At 37.7% G+C, this 20,186-nt stretch overlaps 1 protein-coding gene across 1 annotated transcript in view; it reads left to right on the top strand.

Moving 5' to 3' along the window:
• LOC123516667 (dynein axonemal heavy chain 5-like) overlaps positions 1 to 20,186 on the top strand; it is a gene marked incomplete at its 5' end in the record, with an annotated part of 331,873 nt that overhangs the window by 13,201 nt on the left and 298,486 nt on the right. The window contains 11 exons of the mRNA XM_045276268.1: positions 3,418 to 3,525; positions 3,902 to 4,054; positions 5,154 to 5,310; positions 9,978 to 9,998; positions 15,754 to 15,967; positions 16,310 to 16,467; positions 16,765 to 16,946; positions 17,042 to 17,248; positions 17,461 to 17,657; positions 17,903 to 18,047; positions 19,199 to 19,361. Coding sequence (XP_045132203.1) covers positions 3,418 to 3,525; positions 3,902 to 4,054; positions 5,154 to 5,310; positions 9,978 to 9,998; positions 15,754 to 15,967; positions 16,310 to 16,467; positions 16,765 to 16,946; positions 17,042 to 17,248; positions 17,461 to 17,657; positions 17,903 to 18,047; positions 19,199 to 19,361 — 1,705 coding nt within the window. The remainder of the gene's footprint in view (positions 1 to 3,417; positions 3,526 to 3,901; positions 4,055 to 5,153; positions 5,311 to 9,977; positions 9,999 to 15,753; positions 15,968 to 16,309; positions 16,468 to 16,764; positions 16,947 to 17,041; positions 17,249 to 17,460; positions 17,658 to 17,902; positions 18,048 to 19,198; positions 19,362 to 20,186) is intronic.

The raw sequence follows: 20,186 nt of genomic DNA, 5'->3' as shown, positions 1-20,186 counted from the left end.
CTAAAACAGTGTTAGCTTTACGACTAGCGGCCGAACACTGTGCAGCACATTTTAAGTCATTTGTTATGAGTACTCCCAGGTCCTTTTCTTCAGTGACTTTAATTAAGTTACGTCCATGTAATTTGTAATTATTTTTCACATTGTTTAGGCCGATGTGCATTACTTTGCACTTATCTGCATTAAAATTTAATAGCCATTTATCGCTCCATCTACTAAGGTTGTCTAAATCCCGCTGGATGGCATCACAATCGTCTCTTGTGCGTACTTTGCTACCTAGTTTAGTGTCGTCGGCGAATTTTGATATTTTTGATACGATGCCGCAGTCTAAGTCATTTATGTATATCAAAAAAAGCAATGGACCCAAAACTGAACCCTGGGGAACACCACTCGTAACTTGAAGCCAGTCGGAAGCTTCTCCGTTAATAACAACTCTTTGCTTTCTATTAGTTAGCCAACTATCAATCCATCCACACAACTGCTCTCCCATCCCGTGGGCTTTCAGTTTAATTAAGAGACGTTTGTGTGGGACTGTGTCAAAAGCTTTCCTGAAGTCAAGATAAATTATGTCGGATGGAGCTCTGTCATCATAATTAGAGAATATGTCGTTGAAAAATTCTAGGAGATTCGTTAGGCATGATCTGTTGTTCCTGAAACCATGTTGTGAGTCTAATATCAATTTGTGGCTGTCTAGAAAGGAAATCATTTTGTCTCTAATTATTTTTTCTAGTATTTTTAGGTGAAACTGATGGGCCTATAATTACCAGCATCACTTTTGTTGCCCTTCTTGAATATTGGCGTGACATTAGCGCATTTCCAATGACTTGGTACGATCTATTATAAAGTAATTTAAGGGGTAACACCAGCTGTTCTTGACATTCTCTTAATAGCCTCGTTGATAATCTATCAGCCCCTGTGCTCTTATTGGGGTCAAGGTGTTTGGCTATATCGTCTTCGCTTATTTCGTCTATTATCAGCTTTTCATTTTCAGATCCTCTATACATGTTGATCGCGGTTGGCAAGGTCGAAAAGTTTTCTGTGATAAACACGCTGTGAAAAAAGTTATTTAGGATTGTTGCCATGGCCTTATTATCACTCACAAGTGTGTTATTATTGTCTTTTATCGGCCCAATTTTTTCTTTGACAGTCTTTTTACTACGAATGTATTGGAAAAACTTTTAGGATTTGTTTTGCTTGCCTTGATATATTTATTTTGAGATTGCGCTTCGACTTCCTTATCTCTCTCTCGCAACATATTTTGGTGGTAATATAATTGCTGTAATCGGTATCCAATTTAGTTCGTTTATATTTAGCATATAAGCTCTTTTTCCTGGCGATGATGTGTTTTATAGTGTGTGTCATCCATTGGGGATTTTTTGTGCTATTTATTCGTTTTCTAACTTGTGGAATCCACTTACTTTCTGTTTCAAGGAGAATGTTAGTAAAGGCTGAACAAATCTGCTCCATGTCTTTGTTTGCGAAGACTGTTTGCCAATTAATTCTTTGTAATTCTAATTTAAGTCTTAGCGTGTTACCTTTCTTATAGTTTGGGACTAAAAGTGCGTTTTCTTTTGATGTTTACATCGTATAATTTTATGATCGCTGTTAGCTAAAACTTCACCCACTTCACAGGTATTTATCAAATCAGCGTCTGAAGCTAATACGATATCTAAGATGTTATTGTCTAGTGTGGGTTCTCTTACAAATTGAGAAAGGTATAACTTTCTCACCACGTTGAGTAATTTGGATCCCTCGTTATCGGATGTTAAAATTTTCCAGTTAATGTGTGGTAGGTTAAAATCTCCACATATAATGGACGTTTTTGTTTTCAGTATTGTTTCAATTTCGTTATATAATATTTCGTCATTATCAGGCGTCGTTTTAGGAGGGCGGTATATAGTCGCGACTATTATGTGTTTTTTATTTATTTTCAGTTTGACATATACCGATTCGTAGGCTGATCTGTTTTCTTTATTGATTTCAATGGCACTTATGCTATTTCTTATATACATCATTACTCCACCTCCTCTTTTGTTTATTCTACAATTAATGAACATATTGTAGCCAGGAATATTAGCCTCGGAGATTAAGTGTTTATCACAGGTGTTCAGCCATGTCTCTGTTATACTTATTATATCAGGATTTTCCGACCTTGCATATGCTACGAGTTCATCTCTTTTTTTAATTATACTTCTAGCATTTGTGTAAAATAAGGTTATGCCTTTCAAGGCTTTTTTTTTTATGCTTTTCAGCTGGTCCGTTACGCGATTCGCTTATTGAAAATCCTCCTCTTGTGTTTCTTGCTCGTTTGTCACTGGCACTGATGACGACTCTCCTGTCTCTTCCTGCCTATCTACGCTAGGTTGTTTCTCTGTTTCGGGAGCTGTTTGGTCGTTGTCAGTTACATTGGCAACTACCTCGTCACTGACTACTCTATTTCAGTAATCTGATCTTGTGAATTCTTATCAGAGGAAACATTGTGAACTGGAGGCCAATGAATAAGACCTATAACAGTTTTCTTAAAACGTAATCTTAAATGTAAGAAAACTGAATCTAAATTGTTTATTTTCTCGGTTTTAAGTATGGTCGGCTGAAGAATGGCTTTCACATAGAACAATACACCGTCTTCTGTTCTGTCCTGTCTGTCGCAGCTGAACATTGCATAACCTGACAAGTTGTGTTCTGCAAGAAAATCTCTGTTCGCAGACTCAGTAACGCCAATATTGTGATAGTTTTTTAAAGCTGCCAAGGTTGCTAAATCTAATAATTTATTTCTAAGGTTGCGAGCGTTGATTAAACAAGCTTTTTCAGTGTTACACATGGAGGTTGGGTCATACGAGAAGTCTTTTAAGAGTCTGGGAGCTGCACAATCTTGCTGGTATTTTCTTTTTTGTAAAACTAGAAAATTTATTACTAGAATAGGAAGAGGAAGAGGAGGAGGAGGAGATATTCAAAGGAAACACAGTTAGCACCAGACATTTTGACGTTTTTTGTGATAAACTACATTGTCTTTTTGCGAGTGTGATGTGTATGATAGGAAAGACAAAGAGAAGGAGTAAGAAGAAATGGTAGGAGACGGTAAGTTGGCTCTTGAAAGACTGTTAACAATAAATTAGACTCTTAAATATAAGTAGGCAGATATAAAAGTAGATAGTAAGCAATTGCTGATATCATAAGAAATTCCCGGGAAGCTACATGCATGAGGTGAAGGTAAGCTGCAACCCAACCGTGCTGCCGATGCCCTCCGTATCCTCTCAACTCATATCTTCATATCCCAGGAGAGTAATTATAGCTTTTTATTTATTTTTTTTTACTTCTACTTTGTTCTTTTTTTAAGTGGCGTTACAAACACTGTAACCAAGTACATAAACATGTGCGTCTATTTTCATGATGATGGTGTTCTTTTTTTTTTCTATCCAGCCCGGCATGACTCCTTACATCATGATGCTTTTCAACACGGTGAGAATGATTCACTCCATCTCCAAGTACTACAACACCTCAGATAAGCTGTCTGCGCTGCTCATCAAGGTGAGAGAGAGAGAGAGAGAGAGAGAGAGAGAGAGAGAGAGAGAGAGAGAGAGAGAGAGAGATGTTTGATATATGGGTTTTTTTATGTTTGATATGTTTATTGGCCTTATCATATAATACAAGTTTAACATGCAGAGAGAGAGAGAGAGAGAGACTGTTGTTCTTGATTTATCTCAGTTTTTTTCTTTTCTTTATCATTTCTGTTCTTTTCGATGTATAATCTTTGCTATTTCTTTTTATTCCATGTTCGTCTTCTCAATTTCTTTCACACTAACTATCTTTTTTTCCACTGCTATTTTTTTTTTTTTATCTTTCTTTTATTTCTATTTCTTACACAAAGACATGAAAACTACTCCTTTCTTCGCCTCGTCTACAGATCACCAACCAGATGATCCGTGCCTGTCAGGTGTACATCTCCTGCCAAGGTACAGCATCTATCTGGTCTCAGCCGCGGTCAGACGTGAGACTCAAGATCCAACACTGCCTCAAGCTACACGCCACCTACCGCACGGCTTACCAGAAGACCAAAGTGAGTGACTAGTGTGGGTGATGGTCGAGATTACGTAAGTGTGAGATGGAGGCGATGTAGAAAGCTGTGACGTATGTTTAGGGAACGTTGAGAACAAAGTAAGATCGTTAGAGCTTAGAGTGAAAAATGTTTGATTATGTTGATATATATCTCTATATACTACTTCTTTTTCCTCTTTCCCGTTTTTCTATTTTTCTTTCTTTTTCTTCTCTTTCTTTTCCTTTCTTTTTTTTCTTTCTTCTCTTTTTCTTTTTCTTCTTCTTCTTCTTCTTCTTCTTCTTCTTCTTATTATTATTATTATTATTATTATTATTATTATTATTATTATTATTATTATTATTATTATTATTATTATTATTATCATTATTATCATCATCATCATCATCATCATCATCATCATCATATATATATATATATATATATATATATATATATATATATATATATATATATATATATATATATATATATATATATATATATATATATATATATATATATATATATATATATATATATATATATATATATATATATATATATATATATATATATATATATATATATATATATATATATATATATATATATATATATATATATATATATATATATATATATATATATATATATATATATATATATATATATATATATATATATATATATATATATATATATATATATATATATATATATATATATATATATATATATATATATATATATATATATATATATATATATATATATATATATATATATATATATATATATATATATATATATATATATATATATATATATATATATATATATATATATATATATATATATATATATATATATATATATATATATATATATATATATATATATATATATATATATGCTTTTTCTTTCTTTTTTCTTTTCTGTTTCTTTTTCTTCTTTTGTTTTCTATTTCTATTTTCTTTTCTTATTTTTCTTCTGTTTTTGTTTTTTCTTCTTTTTCTTCTCTATTTTTTCTTTTTTCTTTTTTTCTTGCACTCTTTCTTTTCCTCTTTCTTTGCTTCTTTCCTCCTCCTCCTCGTCGTCCTCCTTCTCCACAAACCTTCAGGAGAAGCTCGAGGCTATGCCCGGCGAGCGTCCCTTCAGCTTCAGCGAGCAATATGTCTTTGGCAAGTTCGAGGCGTTCTGCTGCCGCCTCAACAACATAACCGGTCTCTTTGACGACATCGATAAGTTCTCCGACTTCTTCGAGGGGCGGGCAGAGTGTGAGATTGATCTTTTCATTCTTGTTATTCCCCTTCTCTTTTTATATTACTAAAAACATTAAGTGTATGGGAAAGGATTTATCTAGGTATTTGTTTATTTTGGCTTATTATTGAAAGTTTATATGAAAAAAAGTCAGCGATATTAGTGTTTTATAGTTTCTATCATATAGCTAATTCTGTTTGAACGTCACGAATAACCAATTTTTTTTCTCCCTTGATGTATTTTTTACACATGCATTTTGCAGATGAATAACAGCTTCGAACCGTCAAGTGTTTGTAATGGTTTAGTTGTTTGTTAGTGATAATCTCCCCGTAACAGTTGTCGTTGGCTGCATGGTGACGCCACCAGCCTGACAACACCCGCCTAGCTTGGCCCTAAACAGTCGCCATTCCTGTGTGATCCATGCACATCATGCTCACATCACTCTTCGTTCCTACACGTCCTCAGCCCTTGCCTCCCCTCCGCCCCTCTGCTATCAGGGAGATGTATAAAGACCCATCACTGCAAGATCATTCATGTTGTCTATTACTTGAGGAGGGAGAGAAATTTTTTTTTTTTTTTCGCTTTCTGCAATTCCCTGTGAATGTTGAGTAACAGGCATAATGCTTGTGGATTTTACACAGGATTGGTGAAGATTTAAACAAATTAATATAACTAGAGACTGAAGAATTAATAAGTGATCATGGACTGTGCTAAGTGCTGTAGCTCGTGACCCGGCTAAGGGACCACGCCTCCACCACCAACCGGTGGCCGAGTGGCGCAGCGAGGCAGGAAACCACCTCCAGTTTCCTTGCCATCGTGCATGGCCTCTGCTGGAACTTTTCATCTGCTTGATCGTTCTTATTACATTATTGACTTTATTTGGCCATGGTAAGACTAGGATGTTTCCTGATCTGGCCCATTAGGATTCTCTAGGGCAGTGATTATTAACATTTCCATCTCATCTTCCTTTTTATTTACTTATTTATTAATTTATTTATTTTTATGAAGGAGAGACACCGGCCAAGGCAACAAAAATAGATATAAAAAGGGTTCACTGAAGTCCAGGCCCCCAATCCCCATACAGTCAGAAAGGCTAATCGAAAACAGGAAAAGTGTTTCGAAACCTCCCTCTTGAAAGAGTTCAATACATAGGAAGGGAGAAATACAGAGCCAGGCAAGGAGTTCCAAAGTTTACCAGAGAAAGAGATGAATGATTGAGAATACTGGTTAACTCCTAAGCTTGATGAATTTCACCATCTCATCACTTATCATCCCCACACCCACCCAAAAAAAAAAATAAATAAATAAATAAAACATTGATGGCAAAGGAAGGAAAAATATTTATCATTGATGCTTTACATTAATCAAGGGTAATAAGGGAAATAATTATTATGTATTCCACTTTGTAAAGGTAAATATGAATGCTAAAAGCATCATATTTTAAGCATAATTAATTGTCTGGGCTGAAGGAGATTTTTTAGTATCTTCTCTGTCAATCAGCTCAACACCGACGCAAACAGATGCATGAAACAATGAAACCGAACGGATGCAACTGGTCACATACGAGGTCCTCACACCAATGTTTTTTTTATTATTTGTGTGTGTGTGTGTGTGTGTGTGTGTGTGTGTGTGTGTGTGTGTGTGTGTGTGTGTGTGTTTCACAGTTTGATCTGCTGCAGTCTCTGAGAGACAGCCAGACGTTACCCTACGGAACGAGCACAGGGCTCATTATTTCCGATCTTCGGATAGGCCTGAGACCAGGCACACACCACACACCACACAACAAGGTCACAACTCCTCGATTTACATCCCGTACCTACTCACTGCTAGGTGAACAGGGGCTACACGTGAAAGGAGACACACCCAAATATCTCCACCCGGCCGGGGAATCGAACCCCGGTCCTCTGGCTTGTGTGTGTGTGTGTGTGTGTGTGTGTGTGTGTGTGTGTGTGTGTGTGTGTGTGTGTGTGTGTGTTAACATGTCATCATACGAGGAAAACGTGGTTTTCTTTGGTGCAAAAGCAGAAGGAAACAGAGATCATTGGTTCATCCATGCTTCATATGAAAAAATGCTCAACGAATGAATTTTGCTGATGTTCAAGAGCTGGATGGGGACCTCATGAAATTTTCATAATTTACAAAATGTGTAAAGAAACCTTCATAAAGCTAATACGATTGATGGGTCCCAAGGTTCTTAAGAGAGATACAAATTATGAATAAATCTATCAGAGTTGAAGGAGGGTTATTGATAATACGCAAATAAGAGCAACGTAATGAAAATAAGATACTTGTCACATTATATCAATCGTTTTTTTTTACAGTGATGATAATAATAATAGTAATAATAATAATAATGATAATGGTGATAATAATAATAATAATAATAATAATAATAATAATAATAATAATAATAATAATAATTATTATTATTATTATTATTATTATTATTATTATTATTATTATTATTATTATTATAATGGTAATGGAACAATCATTCAAATGTTGTAAATGCACACACACACACACACACACACACACACACACACACACACACACACACACACACACACACACACACACACCCGGTAGCTCAGTGGTTAGAGCGCTGGCTTCACAAGCTAGAGGACCGGGGTTCGATTCCCCGGCCGGGTGGAGATATTTGGGTGTGTCTCCTTTCTCGTGTAGCCCCTGTTCACCTAGCAGTGAGTAGGTACGGGATGTAAATCCAGGAGTTGTGACCTTGTTGTCCCGGTGTGTGGTGTGTGCCTGGTCTCAGGCCTATCCGAAGATCGGAAATAATGAGCTCTGAGCTCGTTCCGTAGGGTAACGTCTGGCTGTCTCGTCAGAGACTGCAGCAGATTAAACAGTGAAACACTCACACCCGGTAGCTCGAGCGCTGGCTTCACAAGCCAGAGGACCGGGGTTCGATTCCCCGGCCGGGTGGAGATATTTGGGTGTGTCTCCTTTCACGTGTAGCCCCTGTTCACCTAGCAGTGAGTAGGTACGGGATGTAAATCGAGGAGTTGTGACCTTGTTGTCCCGGTGTGTGGTGTGCGCCTGGTCTCAGCCCCATCCGAAGATCGGAAATAATGAGTTCTGAGCTCGTTCCGTAGGGTAACGTCTGGCTGTCTCGTCAGAGACTGCAGCAGATCAAACAGTGAAACACACACACACACACACACACACATTATTTCTTGTACAAAATTAATGTTTTTAGTTTGATGATCACTCTTCATTCTTTCTTGTATTCTAGTTTATTTATCATTCTTGCAAGAGTTAACCTGTGTTCTCAATCATCCATCCATTCCTCTGGAAAACTCTGGAGCTTCCTGTTTGCTTTTTTTTTTTCACTTTCCTGTGACTTCAACTCCTTCAGGAAGGTGGTTTCATGATACTTGTTCTCTAGCTTTAGTTGACACTTTCAAGTCTGTGTGGAGACTGGCACTCCAGTGGGTTTTTACTTTTCTAAAGCAATTTTTGGTGCACTTGGCCGATGTCCCTCTTACATAGAAAAGACCTCTCTTTAGCGAGTTCACAGTGCAAATGATCACCACACTACCAGCATAGCCAGTTGTGTGGTGATCAGTTGTACGCATCCGCAATTTCAGTCACCTCGATGTGAGGGCTTCGAAAGAAATCAATGTATCAGTCGCTATGCAATTGGTTGCACCGTCGTAAGCAACTGGTTGCATCAGTGTGCTAGCAGCCTTACTCTAGAGTCTAGACCAGTGGTTCTTAACTTTTTTACTACCACGTCCCCTCTAGGAACTGCTCTTTCCCTCCACGCTCCCTTTACATCTATAGACAAATTTCACTCCCAAGTTTAAAAAGAAAATTTTAAAAAATGGCTTTTTAGTCCATTTACTAAGCATGAATTACATTAGTGAGATATTTGACACTGCTCTAAGCTACTAGATCTTGAATACATGGTTAGTGAGATATTTGACACTGCTTTAAGCTACCAGATCTTGAATACATGGTTAGTGAGATATTTGACACTGCTTCTTAGCTACCAGATCTTGAATACATGGTCGAATGCTTTAGAGTGCACAACGTAAGTCCCCTTCAACGTTCAGGCGGTTTCTGTACTTAGTTTTGATAGTAACGAGCGTGGAAAATGCAGTTTCACATAGATATACGAAAAATGGTATGTCTGGGAGACTTTTGAAAACAAGAGTTAGTAACGACGATACTTTGCATTATTTTATAAGCTTATATTTACAGTACTGGCCCATGCTCTTGTCATGAAAATAACCCATAAATGGAAAAACTTCTACTTTTCACCTAAGGCTCGTGCCCCCCATGGAAATCACCCACGCCCCACTAGGGGGCCGCGCCCCCCAGGTTAAGAACCACTGGTCTAGACCAACTAAACCTTCCCCAGTTTAACTAGATATAATACTTTACAGAAGTACAGTATGATGATTTAACTGGTATGTTACATTTATCCCTTGTCAAGTAATTATTTACCTGCAGGTGATTAGTTTGCTGGTAGTTAATCACTGTCTTAGAGTGTGGTGGCTGTCATTTGTATGCTGCGTCAAGCAGGTGTTCAAAGCTCCACGGGTTGGTGGGAATCACTAGACTCATTTCTTATTCTGCTCACAGCTTGTGTGTTCATCTATTGTTTTGTTTTGTTTTCGGTATGATGTCGCATGCCGGCGATACGTCTGCCTCCCCACAGCCTTGCTGCCCATGGAAACCGGTAAGTGAGGTGCACCACTGTCTCTCTTGCTCCTCCTATCCCTTTTTCTCTCTATCTCTTTCTCACTCCTGCAGTAGTCTTGTCCTCCATCCTCAGACATTCCCTTATCTGTTGACAATGACTGCAGCTCTTTTGCGTTGTCTCTCCTCATGCCGAGAGGAAATAGCTAGGTGACTCGCTTCTCAGACACTGAGCTCACCTCAGTCTTGCCGGCCCCGTCCTTTCTTCCATCCACTCTTCCACTCATACACCCTCTCCCTCCCTCTCACCCTGCTCCTATCTTCGTGCAGCCTCACTCCTTTGACACGACATGACCAGAGGAAACCCACATGCCATTCTGTGTTTGTCATGACAGCAACTCGCCATCTTTATCACTTCTCTGGCTTCTCTGTCCTGTGTTTTGCTTCTGTGTTTTCTAGCAGCAGTTGTGATGTTTTGCTTGACTATTATATGTTTAAGAGAGAGAGAGAGAGAGAGAGAGAGAGAGAGAGAGAGAGAGAGAGAGAGAGAGAGTGGCTATGAATGAAGTATTATCTTTGTTTTTATCTCTTAGATTCAAATACTATTTGAAAGATAAGAGGAAGAGGTCATGATGAAGTTAATATTTTTGCATGAAAAAAAAAAAAAAAATGTAACAATTATCATAGTATTCTTAAGGCTTACACAGCTTTGACCTGACTTTACGAGACTCTACCCTGCCGTTTAGCCACCTAAGGCATACGTGAACCGTACTTAACTAGACCAAGATGTCAAGTTTCCTGCTGTATATCATCGCCAAGACCGCATATACTGCCTGTTATCGGCCACACACCAAGACTTGCTGTACATAACATGACTTTACCTACGTGCTCCTAATACAAGCTTCAGTTCTTGTTGCTGTTGGATGCCTTCATGCTCATGAATACAGGCACCTCCACAGAGGAGAGCAGAGTACTTATAACCCCTGATGATAATACGCAGATCTAGATGCCATGCCCCACCCCTCTTTTTTTTTTTTTTTTTTCTTCATCTTTTTCATCGGGCAGGTGACTGGTGCACTCATAAATTTTTATGCTCGAATGTCTTTTAACATCTTATTGATTCTCCCTTTCCTAAACTGCTTTAAAATTATGAATAGATATTGTTATTATTGTTTTCTAATTTATGTTTTTCTTCTTTTTTTTTATTTATATTTATATTAAGGCAATGGTTGATGATAAAGTGCCTAAAAGCAACTTGAATAATAAAAGCTTGAGAAAGTAATTAGATCTTCACCAATTTAGTGGACTATCAAATGCCCCCTAAGATGGAAGAGGAGGTAGGGGGCGTGGTTTCTAGATTATTATAGCCTGCAGTGACTTTTCTCTTATAGTTACATTGACTAAACAACAGATACTGCAGTGATATTAATCTCTGCTGATTTTCCTAGTGATATTTTATCTAATTTCATTAGTTTTTTTTTTTTTTTTCTACAACTTTAGTCCATATTTTTTCCGTTAATTTCAGATATCATTGGTCAATTGCGGAGTAATAAGAGCAAGCCAGGTTGTAATAAAATAATTCCTAGTTTCATGCTGAGCTTCTCTCAGGCACTGGCTGACAGAGTGTCTGCTTGTCCCTACCAGTGTCACCACCCACTGGACCATGTTGGGGTCCTCGCAGCGGGGATACAAACTAGCCTCATACGCCTCACTCAACACTTTGTCACTGAAGAAAAAAAAAAAAAAAGTGTATATATATATATATATATATATATATATATATATATATATATATATATATATATATATATATATATATATATATATATCACCTATATATAGTACGTACTTAACGTGTCAATCTGGTTTTTCCTATCGGACACAGATGATTGATTAAGAATTTAGTTACGGTAGATATAAATGTTCAGTTGCTGTTTGCAGATCGTCTCGGTGGAACGCTGAATGAGAAAGACAAAGAAATCAGTGCGGAAATCCATGTCACTAGTTTATATTCCCGCCTGCGAGCCTACAGCCACAGCCAGCAGACTCGCCGAGCCAGTCGTGCGGCCATGCCTCTCACTCAGCGCTGCCAGGCTCCAGCCTCAGCCCCGCTTACATGTCGTGCGCTCACACACCACCACTGGAGCCTGCCAGATATTTTCTGGCATTGGAAGATTACTGGATTATATACTTTTTTTTTCAAGGTTCAAAAGGCGTGGATACTGTTGAGTCTGAGTCATCTGCATTCATCTATATTATGTTAGGTTATATACAGTCTCTATCTTCGACGTACTTTACATTCCGGTGCTGAAAACTTGATGAACTTACGTCGTAATGCTCATTACGTATGCATTACATGAAAACAAAAATGGTGTGATTAAGATGTGGTCAATACCTGTACCTACACTAGCATTCCTAAACTTTTAAACTGATATGCAATCTTATTGAACACGAATTCAGGCTTCTGTGATCTAATAACTATAGTACAGGCGTCAGGCGCATCGTGGTATGCTTGTTGGGAGTTATTCGAAGATGAAAATAACTTCAAACACTTTCGCAGCAGCACCACGCTACTATGGATGGTGTATATGACTTTCAAGGTTCACTGCTTCGTGCGCTTCATGACGCGTATAGAATTGATTTGTGCGTCAGTCAAATGTGGCTCCTTATAAACAGGTAACTATCCAATACCCAACAAGCCCGGGAAATACACAGTATTGGTGACTGTTTGAAACATTTCTGTGTGGATGAGGATAATGTAACAACAAAACATAAGGTGCTGTTATGTATAGGAAATACATATCGATCTGGTAATTATACGTAGCCTAGTAGCTAGGTAACGTAGGTTTTATATCACCGTGACATCCATTGTATGGCGTGACCCCTTCACTTGTAAGTGTATCTCATGATATATGTAGTTATGCATTAACTTGTTCAGTTCCTCCTGCGACACCAGTATAATTGTCTAGTACAGTACTACCTCCATTTATATATTTAGTTTCGAAGCTCATTAGGAGGATGCCTGACAGCTGCGAGTTTTATGACAAGTAAAGATCTTTACAGTGGTCATGTCTAGCAATAACAATATTAACGATAGCATTGAATCGTTCGGGGATTTTTTTTTTTTTTTTTCTGTGAGAGAGTATGCTACCTATATAGATATTATTTGTTGGAATCCTGCTGGGCTGAGAGCAGGAGCACTGGGTCACCAGAAGGTAACTTGCCCGTCAGTTTTCTATAGGCGCATCACCCCCATATAGCATTTTAATAAGTAGAATAGTTTCTGTTGAAATTTCCATCTCACTATCGGCGCCTTTTTAAACCATATCAGCTGATGCAGCACGAGGTTGACCGCTCCATACTGTAAAGAGACACGTGTAGATAATAAACAACATATGTACATTCTTATGTAAATACTATGTACACACAAGGCTGTAAAACATCAACAGAGTATGAGGCTGTACTGTGGCATGCAACCTGCAGTGTAACATTCTAACACTTCCAGGCAGTGTATTTCAGTGTAAGGTGTGCAATCTGCTAGTGCGTTGAACTGTTTCATGCGTGGCAGTAAACAGGTGGCGGCTTTACAGTAATCAATATGTGATGGGCATGAGCTCTAATGACGTGATTTAGTTGGTTGGGTGCCCTGTTTTTTAAATCTGAGTGTTGAGTCTACTCGTAGCTCAACTTTTAGTCACAGTTTCTTTGCAAACAACCAGCAAATGGATCTAGTGCATACCTATGGAGTGCCCCTGCTGATAGCGTTAATTATTCGTCTGATGTTTACAGCAAAATCATATTTCAATACTGTAATAATGATATGTTGAAAATTCTTGCCCCACTATGCTACACTGTAGTATACCATCAGCAAGGTATAGTCAATTCCATAAACTATTATAGTCATTTCCATATACTTGTTAGTGAGCACGACCAGAGCTGGGCGTGACTTAAGTTTTTCCAGGTGCGACTTTGATTTTGCGCCTCTGCCTCCGGACCTGGTGTGACTATGACGTGTTTTCTTTTTCTGCCCCCACATCCCGTTCACAAACTGACTTGCCACTTTGCGACTGACTTTTTTTTTTTTTTCCCCGGTGCGATTCCATTATATTACAAAGTAAACTTCAGCACGATAACAAACATGCTTTTATAAGACAAAAAAAAAAATCCATCCTTAACTAATATATAGACATCCTCTTCCTTCTCCATGCCATCCTGGTCCATCTTCTCCAGCCTTGGCAATTTCTTAAAAAAAAAATAAATAAATAAAAAGTCATTTGTTCCTGTTAAGTCTTGAAAAGTCGGTGGTGAGTTTGCTTAGTCCAATTTTTTCTAAACATTTGTGATTTTCAACTTTACGACTTCAAAATTCATAGTGCAGCAATGTCAAAACTTAGTGCCACAATGCCAAGCTCTGGGTCATATCATCAAAAATACTGGATAATATGGAGATAGTCTTTTCTTCTAAGGTTGATGCTCAGGTGTCAGAATTAATACTGTAAAATGTCATGCAATATATGTCAACTTCCAGAAATGTTCAAGCAGTTAAAGAAAAATGTTAAAGAATGGTAAATGTTAAAAAGAGTTGTGCAGCTCTGCTGTTCTTGTTGCTGTAATGGCAGTAATTTTCTGTATCTTGATCTTGCTGGTAGCATCTTTGCATCAATAAACCTTACCTTTGTGGTGCTTCTTTTTTGTTTAGATTTATTTAGATTAGGTTAGAATGTTAGCTTATTGTCTTTAGATATCAAGTTAAGATAATGTTGTGATAACTTTTGTCACGGTTTTATAGAGCGAAGAGGTACACATGACAGTTAGTCAATCACTGAGAATACCAGAGAATTTGCTCCTTTAAAAAAAATCACTACCCAAGTTCATGCTCAATGAATTTTACTAAATGTGATGCCAGCCTGACTCTACCAACTACTTTTGTGTGGCTGGAGGTTTGCTGTAACTAGCATGGCATTGTCACATTGGTGTCAAGAACATCCTGTTACTACCACAGACTTGATGGAATCCATACTATGAAGCACCTCAGTTTTTTCCAGTCCTTTCTGTGTTACAGCATGTCTGTCTTACAAGGTGAAGATTTATAGACCACTACTTCGTCTATTATCCTTCCTTGGGATCTCGTCTGTGTGCATCTTTCGTGATGTCCTCAAGACTTGGTCCTCACATTATGTTCCTTCTTTTCAAGACCTGTAACCTAGTATAAGTGTGTTGAAGGTGAATGTTGCAAGTGAGCAAGGAGGTGGCCATGAAAGTAAGGAGACCTCATCATCCTACTACCTCGGCTCCAGCTTTCATCCTTGATTCACGTTTCCATCCATTGTATTCACCAATCACAGTGAGTTCCTGAACTTAGTACTATGTACACTTTCAGTGACACAATAAGCAGGATTTCAGTTCTACTTTTGATGGAAGTTGTTGGTAAAGGCCAATGTTTCACTTCCTCATGAAATGTCTTGCTATTGTGAGTGCATGTTGCTTGACAAAGTTGTTGCATGAAATACAACTGTATCTGCTGCCCTAGAATGTAATTAGAGTTTGAGGCTGATTCATTCACTTGATTTATTATGCATGATGAATCTTAATTAACTTAATTAATTGTAATATCTTAAATATGATAATGAGTGTAAAAGAAAATGTATAAACCCCAGTATTATAAACACATAGCATTGCTGCAGGTGTTGATGATAAGAACAGAATAATACCAAGTAAGAGCAGAGACTGCCTCCTCTGGAGTGTGTCAGTGTCCTCTACCATTGCCATTTCTTCTGATGTTCACCATCCCTCAGGCCTGCGGGATATACTCAAGTCATGGCAAGAAATGTGCAATGAAATTTCCATGAAGTCTTATGATTACCTGGACTACCGGGACCACCACTTTGACTCTGACCTGGAGGTGTTTGCGGCCAGTGTGAGGGAGCTGCTACGCCGTATCCACATCATGGTGGAAAAGGAACATGAGGAGATCTGGGAGACACCCATGGCCTATAAGATGTTGGCTAGGTAGGCAAGTGGAAGGTGGCATGCCAAGGCTGTATGTAGCATAGATATGGGACAGTGTTCATATATCTTATTTCATATCTTGTCCTTTCTAATGCTTTAAGCTTACTGTCTAGAGGAGGATTCTGAAGCGTCTGTCTGTTCATAACCTATTTTCTGATTGCCAGTGTGGATTCCACAAAGGGCAATTTGCTGTTGATCTTTCAGATTTCCCTAGTAAAATCTCTTAGAAAATCTTTCTGCCAACCTCTAATTCTTAAAAAAAGAACAGCAAACATTACCTGGGATAATTTGCACACTTTTGTTGACTAACAGTTTTTGTTTTATGAACATACTCCTTGGCAGGTTTGAGAAGATTGCTATTGTGGTCCCTCAGCTGGATGTAGAAGGCAAGTATAAGAGGATCTTAGCAAGATACCACCAGGAGATAGAGAAAGTCTCTCGCATTTATTGCCGTCAGTGTGAAAGTCCACCACAGCTCAGAGGCCTCCCTCCTGTAGCTGGTGAGGGAATGAATTTTTATTTTTACCCTCTGCTCAGAATTGTAGAAACTCATGACTTACAGGAACTATAAAGTTCCCTAAGCTTCCTCTTCATGAATAGTGAAAGAAGAGTGCAATATGTTACTTTGGTTAAAACTTAATGCCACTCCTCTTTTGTTATCTTTATTTTTGTGAACACTGAAATTACAGGTTGGAGCACAGAAATTACATCAGTGCAAAACTTGTATCACTGTCCATTGTCCCCTAAGATATTGTATACACAGATTATTCAACAAGGAAATTAATCACCTCTTACAGGAAAGATTCAGTGGGCTCGCAGCCTTTTTCTTCACCTGGAAGAACCAATGATGTTCTTCAAGGATCACCCAATGCTGCTGAAAATGCCAGAGGGAAAGGAAGCAGTAAAGAAATACAATCGTATTGGAAGAACATTGGTGCAATATGAGTTGGCATATTATGATGCCTGGAGAAAACAGAGTGTAAGTATTTTGTATCTGTAGATATTGTATTCAATATAACTCAGTATTATTTCATCTACTGTGTTTGAAATATATCTTCTTTACTGTTCTCATAGATGAATGACATCCAGAAGTCACTTCGATGCACACTGGTGGTGCGGCGGCCAGACACTGAAGAGCTGTATGTCAATTGGGATCCGAGGATCTCAACACTGCTACATGAAGCCACCAAGATCCAACAGCTGGGCTTTGATGTACCATACATGACACAGCTCCTCCTCAACAGAGCACCGCTGCTACTCAAGAAAAGAGACATGGTCAAGGTGAGTGACAAGCATACGATCATTTTTGTGCCTCATGCTGTACATAAAATGTTATTGGAGACTGTAGGTGATATGCAGTCATTAAAAAAAGAGAGGTCTAACATATGTTACAAGAATAATAATCAAGTGCTAAAGAGAGAATATAAAGTATCAAGAATTGACAAAGGCCTTACCATCTTGTCCATGATGAAAATATTGTGTATTGTCAACAGCACCTGCTGAATGAACACACTCGAGTATTGGACAAGGTTAGTAGGAGTCTGACACCTCTGCTGGTGCCACATGTCACCAGACTGAAAGAAGCACTGAACCCTCTTCTCATCAGTCTCACCTGGTCTTCTATTCAGGCACACAGCTATTTTGATCAAGCATTTCAGGCTGTCAGAACCTTTGAGGTGCTTATTGACAGGTAAGTCACTTTTTCTGTCTCCCTTGTGTACACCTCTATATGAATATATTATATATATCTACTTATATTTTCAATTTTAGATTTCCTCCATAAAAGACTGTAATCAAGTTATCTCCATTTATGTATTCTTCCTATGTATATGGTCATCTTTCTTTTCATATTGCTATGTGCTTTCTGTATGTGTGGGAAAGATGTTTCCTTAAACAACACCAATATTACCTTAAGTCTACATACATACTCAACAGAGTGAATGACATCTTCCACCACCGCATGGAGGGTGTTCTGGCAGCCATGTCTAGTGTAAGGCTTTATGTGCTGCCTGACACATCACCCTGGACACTGGATCTGTTTGTTCATAACACTTGGCTCACCTGCTGCCAAGCTGCTCAGGTGGGTAATAATGAATGTTTCTTTATATATACTAAAGAAATACCTCTTTCAGCTGTCTACAATGACAAGTTTTCAGCATAATAGCATATGACGTGCCAAAAACAGACACTCCATTAGTAGCATGGCTGTTTGTTTTAATGAGACAGAGCCCTGAAGATCTACTTTGCAGAGATTTATGAATCAAACTATTAGATATTAATTTAATTGTTTCAAGGTCAAGTAGAGTGAAACCTCAGTTCTTAAATTAATTAGTTCCTGAATGTTGTTCAGAAACTGAAAACTTCAAATGCAAAATGGATAAATCCATTCTTAGACACCTGTTCATCTTGTGTCAGTGACTTATGACAGAAACTCCCACTGCTAAGATGATTACAAAACAATATCAACTGAAAAATTATATATCTATAAAGGATGTGTTATATGATCTTAGTGGCACAGAACTCATCGGAAGATACTGGTTTGACTGTATAGGTATTCTCTTTGTCACCAATCTTGTGAGGGAAACCCTACAGAGTGACACAGCGAGGAGCAACCCACGTACCACCAAAATGAAGGTGATCATAACACTTAAATATGTTGTTGCTGGCAAAAACACTACTAGGAAAGCACAGTTGTGCAGTAGAGATGGGGTTGGGGTGTCATCAAGAGAGCCACCATAGTTTAAAATGACTCCTGAGCACTGAACTTTATTTGTGTATGTCAAGTCTCTTCAGCAGGACCACATTTAACTTCAATATCTCAAGGATTGAATTACTTATCTTATATTCCCTACCTCTCTTCCAAATGTATAGAATGAAGGAAACATTATTAGAAACTATAAGTTAGTAATGAATAGCTACTTTTGTTTTGTCTTTTCATATTTTTAATCAACAACTTTGTTCCAAAACTGAATTATGGTGCAGCAACCGAATCAATAATGAGTTCAAATTTTTTTGATTTGTTTGGAAAGGGAGACATTTGGTAGCTGAGGTTCTAATGCACTATAAAAAAGAAAATGGTTGACACTACCAGAAAGGATCTTTGTAGAGGATTCGATCGTGTAGGAATTAATAATTCAACATCTAACCTCTCTTAGTATCTTATAGTAACACTTGTCACCCATAAGCTGAAGTTTTTTCTATGCAATTCTTATTTTCATTCCTTTCCATCAGGAGCTCAACAGCCGGAGTCGTGTGGTGGAGGATGCAGTGCTGGAGCTGATAGAGCTGGTGCTGATGGGAGTGGAGGGTGGTGGGACAGGTGACCAGGGCAGTTACAGCTTTCTCACTGCTGATGATCTCGATGATAACACAGACTTGGATGATTCTCGTTCAGGTTATTACCATTTGCTAATTTGATAATTGAATTTCAGAAAACCATAGAAAAATAAGTAAGCATAGTTGTACAAGTGAAGGAATCATAGTTTTATTTAGAAACTTACAGCTGTTTATGGATTAAATTAATGTAATTTACTTATTAGTAGTTGTGATTCTTAGTTAAAATTAGGGGGAGCTGCTGCTTCAAAAAATTGTTTAGGTCTTTCTTTAATATTTTGTAAAAGGAAACACACAGTTATAAGAAAATTTATTCAGAAACTTGATCCTAAAAGAAAAAAAAATCAGACATTTTTTGATTACTATAATCTAACAGTCACAGTTCAGTCTTGAGCCATTCATTCAAAAGTTAAATTCAATCATCTTGTTTTAATTTGTGCGAAAAGATGAATAATTTTCTCCTAGGTACACTGTTTTTAAGCACAAAACACTCAAAGTAAAAAATAAATACTACCTTCCACCAATGCACCAAGGTCGGCACTGCGGGAAGGACAGTGCTCCCTCTCCCTCACAGTCCTGTAACCAGCCCCATATGTGCACATGTGCAAAGCAGCCAAACTCCATGCATCTGGAACTGTGATGTGTGCAGTTCAATACAAAAATTTTTTTTTTTTTTTTTTTTTCTTATTGAGAGATAACTTCTGACATTGTACAAGTATAAAGAAGAAGAATTATTAAGAAAAAAAAAATCATCATATTGAATATTATCAAAAATATCAAGTGGAAATAGGGAGTGCTGTAATTCCACAGTGCCTATACATGAGCTGCCACTGCTTATTAGTTACAGTAATTGCCTATATTTTAGTGATAACTGTTTCAGAGTACT

Source organism: Portunus trituberculatus, chromosome 41, assembly GCF_017591435.1.
Source record: "Portunus trituberculatus isolate SZX2019 chromosome 41, ASM1759143v1, whole genome shotgun sequence".
Taxonomy (NCBI): domain Eukaryota; kingdom Metazoa; phylum Arthropoda; class Malacostraca; order Decapoda; family Portunidae; genus Portunus; species Portunus trituberculatus.
The sequence above is the reverse complement of the archived record's forward strand: the minus strand, read 5'-3'. Positions and strand labels throughout refer to the sequence as shown.